The following is an 11,262-nucleotide window of genomic DNA, read 5'->3' on the forward strand; positions in this document are numbered from 1 at the left end:
GCAAGACAAGACATCCTGCATATAATCAAAGATCCCATGACCTTACACTGATTTAATTTGTAATTTTTTTTATCATAAAGCAGTCTTCACATGCTTGAAAGAACACAGATAATTTTCTACTTTGTGAAAGAAGCACCACGCATGTGTTCAGATGCCCTGAGGCTTAAATGCCATAATTTTTGAAAATAAAAAGTGGACATGTTAAATGCAGTACAGCTGCTTGGCAGCTTTGGACATCTAAGTGTTTGTGCAAATGGCTGCCCTTTCATGCTTTTGCACTTTTGCTCAACTATTGTGCTTGGAATCCCTTGGAGAGTCCATACTTCAGCATCCTAATGTGGAGCATGGCAGTGCCTGTCACAGTAGTAATCACAACTGTACATGAACACTCAGGCTTTTAAATCGCTAATCATGTGAAATCCAGTGTGGGAAAACATTGCTAAAAAGAACAGTTTTCTTTCAGATGGCGGGTGGGAGGGTGGAGGAGGGATTTACTCTGTAGAGTGTACTATGCAAACTACCTTTGGTATGCTGCTTTGCCTAGAATCATGGGGAAATAAATATCCTTGGCCAGGACAGGAGAACAGAGGTAATTATTTCCTTGCTAGGCAATCATGAGGTGTTGGGAAATGACAACTTGGTTGCCACTGGTGGGATTCAGTATTACCTTCTAGGCTCCATTTCTCCAAACAAGATGCAAGTTCCCTTCTAGAAAGGTATTTATTGGGTGGTTGTTGCTGTGTCCAGAAGGTTGTCTTTATTAGGGAAAGGGAAGCCCTGATGGATGCAAATGGATTTCCTGAGTGATTGAAGTACTTGGGAGAACTTAGAACAATTAATGCCCAGATCCAATAGGCTGCAATCAAATGAAGGTGTGAATCCAGAATGGCAATGATTGTGCATTAAGGTGTTGCACTTCAGGCTGTGATTATTTGAGCACAAATTCCCTAGGTGATAAAGCTCAGTACTGTGCAAGTTAATTGAGAAATACGTATGCATAAGATTGCAGCCTCAAGCTCTTGGTGGAACATTTTTTTCCTAGGAGAGATAATAGCCAACAACCCCATCATGATCATTTCACTGTTGAGGAAACCTGGTCTTCCAGTTTGTCTCCTGAGGCCTTGTTGGTTCTAATTAAGCAGAGCTTGGAAAACGTCAGTATTGTTGTTAAATCAAAATACTGTGGGGTATGTTTGGACATCATGCACTATTTGATAAATAAGCTCCTGGACATTTTGGGCTATATTGTAGCATAAGACTTATTTATACCTTGTTCAGAATGTACAATCTTCCTCAAACAGCTGCCTCCTGGATATTTTGAACTACAACTCCCATCTTCCTTGGCCATGCTGGCTGGAGTTGATGGGATAGAACTGATGTGGTCCAAACATCAGGAAGGTAGGTACCACATTAAAGAAGGCTGCTTCAGTTTGGATGTAAAAGTTGCACATAAATCTGTGATCCTGTGTGAAGGAGAACATGCTTGTGCAAGAGTTCTCTGTTGGAATTATTGCTAGATTGTCATCTACAAATGTGTGCCTATAGCACATTAGCTGCTAGAAGCTCTACAAAACTGATGTGATATAGCTCAGAAAGTAATCCTTTGGCCTACCTCTGTATTCCAGTACCAAATTCTCAGCTAATGCAAATGACATTCACAGTAACACCCAAAGGTCCAGACCAATCTCTCCTTGAGTAAATCTGCGGGGAGTTACTCTAGTGTATGACCTCGCCACTGAACACTTGCATGCAACTGTTTAAAGCTTCAGTCTTCCGTTGCTCTGACTGTCCATTTTGAATGCTAATGCCATGTCTTTTCTCATAATTACCACTGTGTGCGTTTATTTTGTATAAGCAGCTCGGCTTTCTGGGCTGGGGGTGGCTTTTCAATTTGCTGGGAGGAACCTTAAAAGCCAGAACTCAGGCAATGACTGGCACGGCATGCTACTCACTTAGGAATGCTGAGGGCAGGCGAGGTGGGTGCTGTCATTCTGTGCAAATATTCCAGTACTTCTTTCTTTCTTGTACTAATCCTCCAATTCGTTCTGTGCACTCTGCTTGATCATTGTAGTTTGCTAATTTCTAAGCCAACACCCCTTTCAGACACGCATAGTACAGCTGCATTATATAACTGATTTATGTAGGGTTTATCTTGGCCAGCAGCCCAGGCCCTACAGTTGTGATGGAGCTTGAGATTGGACTAGCCTTAGCGACAGGCTGGGCCATTACAGGACTGGGCTTTGCAACAGTTATCTGTCATGGGTCAAGGCCCTGCTCGAACATCCAGTTCAATTAAAATGTCATTATCAAGTGAATTGTTTATCACAGTCTAGCGTCTTGGCATCTTCTGAATTCAGATGCTTGATTCAAAGCTACAGTTCTTAATGAAATGTTTGCTGCTTTCAATCACAGTAACAGCAGCAACTTTCCACCTATACAAACAATGTGTATATATTAGACTTTGGATGGCTCAAAGCAAGAGGGCCACTCCAGTATCACTGTTCTTCCACATTTTTAGTCAATGTCAGTAGAAAGACCAATTCTGACCAGGGTATTTCTATGGATAGGAAGATGGGTGGCTGCCTTACTCTGAGTCAGACCATTGGCCTTTCTAGCCCAAAACTGTCATCTGCACTGCAGGGTGTTGGGCAGGGGCCTTTCCTAGCCCTACCTGGAGATGCTGGAGACTGAACTTTAGACCTTCTGCACACAGACCAGGTCCTCCGCCATTAAGCTGCAGTGGCCAACATGGTTGGTATATGAAATGTATGGGGAAAGCCAGCGGTCCAAACTAAGGTCCCTGAAGCAGTAGGAGCAGCCACTGCAAGGGCGCATTCCAGCACATCATGCTCACACTTTTTAAGGGCCAGTTACCTGGATAATGCTCCTCCCGCCCAATTTAAGTGGAGTTGTATGCCGGAATGGGGAAAAAGTGGTCCTCCATGTTGTTGGACTGTCAGTCTCATTAGCCATCATTGCCATAGCCAGTGTGGAGGGATTGCAGCTCAGCAGCGTCTGGAGAGCCACACGTTCCTTATCCCTGTTACAAGCTGAACAGCCCTTTGACTCCCTGGACCTGGGACCTATGTTCTTATGGCCACCTGTACAAATTATACGAGTGACTATTCAGTGCATTAATGAATATTCATAAAGACTGATTATCATGTTAAAGCCACCTGAGAAGGCCCAGCTTGTAGAGGTGACTTTGCCAGCAAGCAGGTGAATATTCTCTGCCCTTGTGCTCCAGGTGTCTTATATGGGAGCAGAGGTGCCACCAGGTGGTGCTGTTTTCTTAGCTTGAAAAACTGGATTGCCTGTTTGGCTGCGCTGGATCGGCGAGTGCTCCAAGAGCATCTTGCCTTTGTTCCTCCATGGCTTGCTCACTAGCCAAGGTGTTCTTGCATCACCACCACAGCTCACTGAGAGTCTGTTTCTGCACAGACATTGTCAGCTGGCAGGAAAGGGATCCATACCTAGGTAGGTTTCCAGGGCAGGACCCTCTGGATCGTGTCCCCTAGCAATTGAGCTAAACTGCTTAAGGCTGCTCTTATGAACATGATGCCCATGCTGACACCTGATGAGAAGTCACACACTCCTTTGACTCTGCCAGCGTTAGCTCTTCTTGCCAGCCACATGCACCATGTGTGGAAATGAGTTTGGCGTGGTCATTACGCCAGTGCAGCTATAAATTTCTCTGCTGGAACAGCTTCTCTTTTTCAACCGTGTTGGTAGTCTTCCCCAATCCGGTACCCTCCAGATATTTTGGCATGGAACTTCCAGGATTCAGGATCACCTTGACTAAGCCTTACAAAAACTAAAGCCCAAAGCAACTGGAGGGCACCAGGTTTAGGAAGGACGTGTTACAGCCAGAGAGAGAGAGAGAGACTGTGACATAAACTGTAGATTTCTTAAAATGTAACTTGTATCAGCTGATTACAATGGGTTCAGAAAAATGGTGCATCTAACACTGGGCTCCAGTCCAAAGTAGTTCCTCCTGCCAGACAACTACCGGAGAGCAGCAAGTTAGTGTCAGGGTTGGGGTGATGGGCTATGGGAAGCAGGTGCCTCATTAAACATGGAACAGCACAGGCTCTCTTCAGCATCTTACTATTTAAAAACAAATAGAAGGGCCAGCTAGCCAGGCATGTACATGGTTATAGGTACTCATTTTTTAATTTTTACTTTCGCGCGCGCTCTGCGCGCGCGCTAACACATTATGCTTATTCCTCCAGAAATGTGTTTGGCCATCAGGACAGCAGATGCAAATTCCATTTTGTTCCAGTAGTCATGATTTAACTCATCCAAAATGTGAAAATGCACCTTGTCAGATTTTTTTTTAAATCAGGGTTTGCAAACTTGTTCAAAGAGGTCCAGGAGATAAAAGAAGTTGTACAGCTTGGAATGGTATGGGGAATGTAGAGAAGGGAAATATTTCTTGTGTGTTTCACAAGTGAAGTATGATTTGGCCACCTAAAACCTACCCTGAAATTCCATTAAATCTAAAGTCTAAAATTACCTAGCTGGGATCTCAGCAGGCATTTGTCCCTTGCTGCTGTCCTGAGGAAAATTCCTCCTCTAAATCTAGTTTTTGACTAGGAGAAAAGTCCTCCCTGGGCAGATAGCCAACAAAGCCATCTGCTAACACTGATCTTTCTTAAGATATCTGTGGTCTCTGCTTCCGGGCTGTTCATGCATCCAGCACTAGTTCTTCCATTGCCCCAGCCTTCCCCAACCTGATGCCCTCCAGATGTTACATGAAAAGTCCCTTCAGACCTACCTGCTATTAATGAGGGAAGTTGCCATCTAAAACATCTGGAAGATACCAGGTAGAGAAGACTACCCCATTCATTTGTGAGCAAAAATGCAGCCAGTGAGATGAAACAGATTGGTTTTAATTGCCTTAGATAAGACATGTCCAAGTTTCCTCTGGTGATCTAAAACTTACATGGTTCTTCAGGTTCCATACTAGAAGGCTAACAGTGGGATTAGGAAAGAAAAAAAAAACTGGTATGAAAGGAGGTGGGCTGTAGGTAGGCTCTAAATGCATGTACACACTCTACTTACTTCCTCTATAACATAGGCCAGTCCTCATTGGATATCATGCAACCAGGCAGGCTTCCCTTCCAGTGGAAAAGGCAGGAGCCAGTGAAAACCTACAAAATGTGAGCTCAGAGTAAAAGGGAGGGACTAAGCTGCTGCTAAGTTTGATGAAGAAAGGCTGTGGGATTGCTTACCATTAAGCCAGCAGGAACACAGGGTTTCTGGCAATAATTGTCTTTAGAATTTGTAGAACTAGTCTCACTCAGTTACCATTGCAGGAATCTTCCACCAAAGAGGCACTTGGTGGGCAAGATGAGATCATAGTTCTGGGGAAGATGGCATAGTCCGGAGGAAACATAATTACGGGGTAGGCCTAGGTTTATCATGACTGACTCCCCAGCAAGGGGAGAGTCACAGAAAGGATTTAGATAGATTTGGAGTTTATCTGTCCTGAATTGAGATATTCCAAGCCTACAGAGACCTAGCAAGGCTTCACAGCAAGCTACAGATTTCCCTCTCACAAGCTGCAAAAATAACCCGGAGAGAGTCTTTCAACAGGATTAACATGATCAGAGACACAGATAGCTAGGCAAGCTCCAATACACTCTGCCCCACCACAACGCTCCTGACTAGGGAAGTGGGAGGCAGTTTTTCGTCTTTTATTTCTTCTTTGGAATCTTCTCTTTTGTGACCATATCGGAAAATTCTGCAAAAGAAAAAGTTAGCTTGAAGTGGGCATGTCTGAGGTCCAAGATGAACTACTGAAGGTAATTCCCCCTCCCCTCCCCTCCCCTCCCCCATGCAGCCCACAGACACTTTTTAAAATAAGAGAACAACTATTTGCTACTTCCTATTTTGGAGGGATTCTACCTAAACATTCAGGTGGTACAGAGACAGTAAAAAAGTGGCGGGGTGGGGGTAGGTATTTGATCTGCCGAACATTCAAAGACAAAACTATAAACTATTTAAATCTTATATTTTCAGCCGTATTGTAATTTATGTATGTTCAAATATTTTCATTAAGCAACTTGAATAATGGTTATGGTTCCTTCCCTATTAATATTTATAATTAACAAAATATTTAAAAGATCAAGAATAATCACTAATAGAAAATAAAGAATAAGCTACAATAGGAAAGAATTGTAGAGTTGGAAAGGACCATTTTGGTCATCCAGTCTAACCCTTGCTCAGTCCAGGAACCCCATTTAAAGTCTTCCTGAGAAATGGCTGTCCATTCTTTATACAAAAGTTATATATATTCTGTCTTGAATATCTCTAATGATGGAGAGCCCACCACTTCCCTTGGGTGTTGGAAACATTTTCTGACTTCCTTAATCAGTGGGGAGATTTTCCAAGTCTTCAGCTTAGCTGTAATTCAAGAGTGTTATTTTGAGTCCTGCAATCTTGGATGAGAGAGAACAGGTTGCAGCCCTCTTCTCTGTGACAACCCTTTAGGCTTGTTGCAAAGGACGGGACAGAAATGTTTAAATTAAGTTGAATTAAGGTACTTGAAAGTACTATCATGTCCCTCTTCCATCTTCTCATCTCAAGGCTACACACACCCTTCCTTTTTTCCTCATAGGACTTGGTCTGCAGTTCCCTGATCGTCTTTGTTGCCTTTCTCCGAGTCTGCTCTAATTTATCTGAATCCTTAAAGTGTGATGTCCCAAACTGGATACAGTATTCAAGTTGAGGTCTGAGTGGTGCAGAATAGAATTGAGCTATCCTGTGATACCAGTACTACTGCTGATGCCACCTGAAATTGCATTTGCCTGTCTTGCAGCCACATCACTGTAGAATCATATTCAGCTTGTGAGCAACTGCAAGTTCAGGATCCTTTTTATGTGTGTCACTAACATGCCAAGTATCTCCCATCATGGGTATTTTGTTTTTCCTAGATTAAGATCTTTGCACTTCTTTTACATTTCATAGTTATTTTCTGCCCAATCTTCTAATCTTGCAAGATCATTTTGGATTGCATTCCTGTCTTTTAAAGAAATTGGCTGTCTCTTTCAATTCTGTATCCACAAATTTGATAAGTATTATCTCCCCATCTCTTACACGTCACTTCCTGTTGGGTTTTCCTTTCCTAATAATCCTAATTATTAGTGTTCCACATATATTAAAATTAACTTTCCTGAAGGCCATGGGAGTTTGTGAAGATGTTCTTGATGGAGCTTCATGGTCAGCAGATACACATGCTTTCTTGGCTGCTTCAAAATTGATGTGGAAAAGAATATATTTTTTTAAAATTTCTTGTAAGTTCCTTCAAGTACAGTCCATCTGTTTCAGTGCTGCCTCAATAGCCATGCACTTCTGATGCAGCAGTAATGAAACAAGGTTAAGATATCCCTGTACTTTAGCATAATTTTGGTAAGAAAGAGAATATGGATTTGAGCAATCCAATAGCTTCATTTTTTAAAACTGATAACAGTTTTATAAGGAGAAGATGCACTGATTTATTTGAATGTGGAAACAATTCTTTATCTGAATGTCTAACTGTAACTGAATCCAGGTGTCCAGTCCATTGCTGAACCAACAGGTGTTTTAAAGGTCTGCCTTTATAAATCTGAGCAATATGCTCTTTTTTAAAATAGTGCAAATGTACAAATCTGCACAAGTCAAAATATTCTTTCATCTCAGGTACAGCCTCAGTTGCCAGTACCCTTAGGAAAAACTGGTGGATTCCACTGAGGCATGCCCTCAAATAATAGCATCTGTAGCTGGTTTTCTGAACTTCTATGAAATGTATTTGTTATAAAAAATAAAAGAGGGGATACAATGAAAATTTAGGAAGCAGACCTTTTAGCTACCTGCATCCAAGTCCTGTTTCTAGCTACAAGACCTCTGTTGCATTGTTCTTGACTCCTAGCCCAAGAAGAGAGGTCATTTTCTGTAAGACACTGTAGTCCTTTATTTTTGGAAACACTTCTTTATTTGTTAAGAAAATGACTCTAGTTGCATGCAACTCTACACAAGGAGTTTTACCATTTGATAGAAATTACTACATGAAGCTGCTTTATCCTTCTCCCTGGCAGCTGTAAAGCATAAACCAGCCCTAGACTGGCTCCAGTCCGGCACTCTGGGCTACTTGGCGGGATGCTTGCGTTGTAAGCATTACTTTAGTGGAGACAGAGCTTGCAGAATCCAGGCACTGGAACATTTTGATTAGTAAGGACAATGGCATCATTTAGAATCTGCCTCCCACCCACCCAATTCTTCCCTGCTCCTTCTGAGTTCAGCCGCAATCCTTAGAGTAGTTTTGGGAAAACTGAATTTTCTCAGCAACCATATATTGTTGGGAACTAGTCTGTCTAAAGGAATTCCACCTTTATTGCATCTGTTCTAGGGCAGCTTGTTCCAATAGCCTCTCCTCATTTGTAGTTTAAGCAACCCTGTTATAGGCACCTCTCCTGAATCTTTTAATTTACTTATGCCCAAGGAGCAGCTCCAGATGCAGTGCTTGAGTAGCAGCAGAGGCACTGATGCGACTTTATCTGTTTGACCCTATCTTTTCATATTTTCCTCTGAAATACTGGAGACAGGAAACTGGGCCAGGCAGACCCTCCCCAGTTCTGCATAGGGCTGGTGATTCTTCGGCCACTCCCTGCTTCTGGGACACCACTGCCACGGTTTGGTAGTCAGGCAAACAGTCAGCATCGCCGTGGTACATTCCTTGCCCACCTTGAAAATCGATTCGTCCGTCCCCATCTGTGTCAGCTGCTTGGATGATGGCTTCAGCCTCTTCGTCTGATAAGGGCACCACTGGCATGTTGCTGGGTACTGTGGACAAGATGTACCTGTGGGCAGGCGGCGGGGGGGGGGGGTGGAATGATTAAACAACAGCAAGGAAGCACATGATGAAGAGCACTCCAGAAAGAAACAAGCTGCAGCTGTGTTTTGCGGACTAGGCTGGCAATTGTTATTCAAGATTATCCCCGAAGAAAGATTTGTTCCAAGGATTTATTTAATTAGGCCTTAGTAAACCTTTCCCTGTGCACCTGAAGATCTTTCCTCCCCACCCAAGCCACTTTTCTTCCAGCAATTGATTTGTCCTCTTGTTTATTTTTCTCAGATTATTTTTCAACCTGCAGCAGAACCAGTATCGCATCCATTGCTTCTTGTTTTGCATGCCATTCCAAACACCAGGCTGTTCTTCCACATGGTGATGGGAAAGTAATGGTTATATATCCATGAGTAATTGTCCAATAACAGCTCTCAGTACTTCTCCACGTAGCCTAGTCTTGGATGCTAACAAGCCAGAGTAGCAATTGGTTCCTCACATAACAATTCAGGGTCTCAAGACTTTTCCTTGTGCACTTACCCAAAATTCTTTTCAGCTTGTGAGCTTGAAGTGAAAAGTGAACCCATGGGGTGAGAGCCACTGGCCCTAAATTCTGTGTGTGCATGTGCGTTTAAAGGAACTATGCCCGTCTAGCCGTGCTGACCTCCTCCTGAAGACCATAGCAATGTGCAGAGGATTTAGGATCTTACTTGATTTCATTCCATTCAATGAAGCCACTGCCATCCTTGTCAAGCACTTCGAAGGCCTTTCGCAAGTGTATCTCCCGCTCATCTGATGTCAGAAACTTCTGCATGTAGTCAAAGAACTTGGCGTAGTTGAATGAAGCTGCAACAGAGTGGGGTCTTTTTAATCAGAGTGGGGGATGTATTTGGGCTGCAGGGCTTCACAGCAATTCTATGAATAAGATTGGATTGCCTTTACAGGGCATAACTGAGAGACATTTTTCACATTATGCCTTCTGAGAGCAGCTTCCCAAAGGGCCCTCCTTAAACTGGAAACTGGCACTGCCACGTACCCATGCGAATCAATTAAAATCAATGTGGGGCCCTAGAAGTCCTTATACAGAATTCTTGCTTTAAAGCTGCCTCCATCAGGCTTCTTCCTCAACTCAGCAGCCAGGCCAGCAGGCTGCAGCAGAGGGAGATAAGATGGAAAGCTGACTGGTGTAACAACGTTGGAGCAAAAAGGGGACAGGATTTTTCCTCTTCCCTCATCATGTCCCTTTCCTTTTATGTCTTGCCTTCTTAGTTTATAAGCCTGCAGGCTGGGTCTGGTTTGCTTTTATTGACTGTAGGTAAGCTGCTCTAAGAAACTTTTTGGCTGAACAGCAGGGTAAAAATAAACAAGTTTAAGTAAATACATCATGAAGACTTGAATTTGCACAAACCAGTCTAAACAGAAGGGAACCACAGACAGGAGGTTACAATTTCACACCCCAGCACTGGGCAGACCTCTTCACCTTCATCTCAACACTGGTCAGATTAAAGATCACTTGCAGTTTAGTTAACCCTTTCATGCTAATTAAACTCTTTTCAGGGCACTGTCTGTTATTTGATTCAGGTTTGTAATTCTGCATGGTTTCATGTTTGTGTGGAATGTGAGCAATTCAGTTGCTCCCAGTGAGCTAAGATGCAGATTTGCCTAGTCGGGCCCATTCTCCCTGACTCTTGCTCACAGGCTCTTGTGAGTGCTTCAGCTCCCGTTCTCTCACTTCCTTACCGTGATGCCTCATGTCTGAAGGCAGCAGGTCAAGATCTTTATCAGTCAGGGAAGCACCCATGGCCAAGGCCATCTTCTTGACTTGACAAGTAAAATCGTCCTCCATACTGCTATTGCTGGCAAAAGAACTGGAGTGAGGTGATAAGAAAATGCTGTTATGCTACGATTACACATAAGCAATGCTGGTCTTCCTCAAGGACATTCTGTGATCCAGCCCAACTTCCTCTCTGCATCTTCTCTGCACACACAGAATGGCAAAAGCAGAGAAGTGACCAAACGAGCAATACCAAAACAGGTAAGTCTCGGGAGTGTTTTAAACAGTATTTATGGAGCACATTTCAGTGTGCAAGTGCTTAACATAAACTTGCTCAGCAAGTTTTGTAATGACTGTATAAAACAATAGTCCCCTCTATTTCTGAAGTTCAGGAGTGAGTGCCAGAGCTTACGTAGGGCTGCAGATGTAAGATAGATGAATGGATGGATAAATAGATGATAGATAGGAACTGATGGAGGGAAACCCTCCAAAGACCCCAATGAGGACTGAACTTGCTTGCTAGTCAGGAAGTGCTGACAAATTGTAACTAGGCAAAACCAGAAAACAGGGTGTTTGAGGGGGAAGGGACAGAATGTGGTATGCTGGAAGGCTAATTGACTGGAGCACTAAACAGGAAGACACCACACTACAACATTTTGTTGCA

General features: G+C 43.2%; 1 protein-coding gene across 1 annotated transcript; it reads right to left on the bottom strand.

Moving 5' to 3' along the window:
* Positions 1 to 5,699: 5,699 nt before the first annotated feature.
* On the bottom strand, positions 5,700 to 10,673 carry PVALEF (parvalbumin like EF-hand containing). The gene is made up of 4 exons (XM_044456414.1): positions 10,565 to 10,673; positions 9,535 to 9,670; positions 8,725 to 8,840; positions 5,700 to 5,746 (listed from the first exon to the last, which is right to left on the bottom strand). The coding sequence occupies exons 1-4, from the start codon at positions 10,668 to 10,670 to the stop codon at positions 5,700 to 5,702; spliced, it is 405 nt and encodes a 134-aa protein (XP_044312349.1). The 5' UTR covers positions 10,671 to 10,673.
* Between the last annotated feature and the right edge of the window lie 589 nt (positions 10,674 to 11,262).

Source organism: Varanus komodoensis, unplaced genomic scaffold (genome assembly GCF_004798865.1).
Source record: "Varanus komodoensis strain SLA01 unplaced genomic scaffold, ASM479886v1 scaffold84, whole genome shotgun sequence".
Classification (NCBI taxonomy): domain Eukaryota; kingdom Metazoa; phylum Chordata; class Lepidosauria; order Squamata; family Varanidae; genus Varanus; species Varanus komodoensis.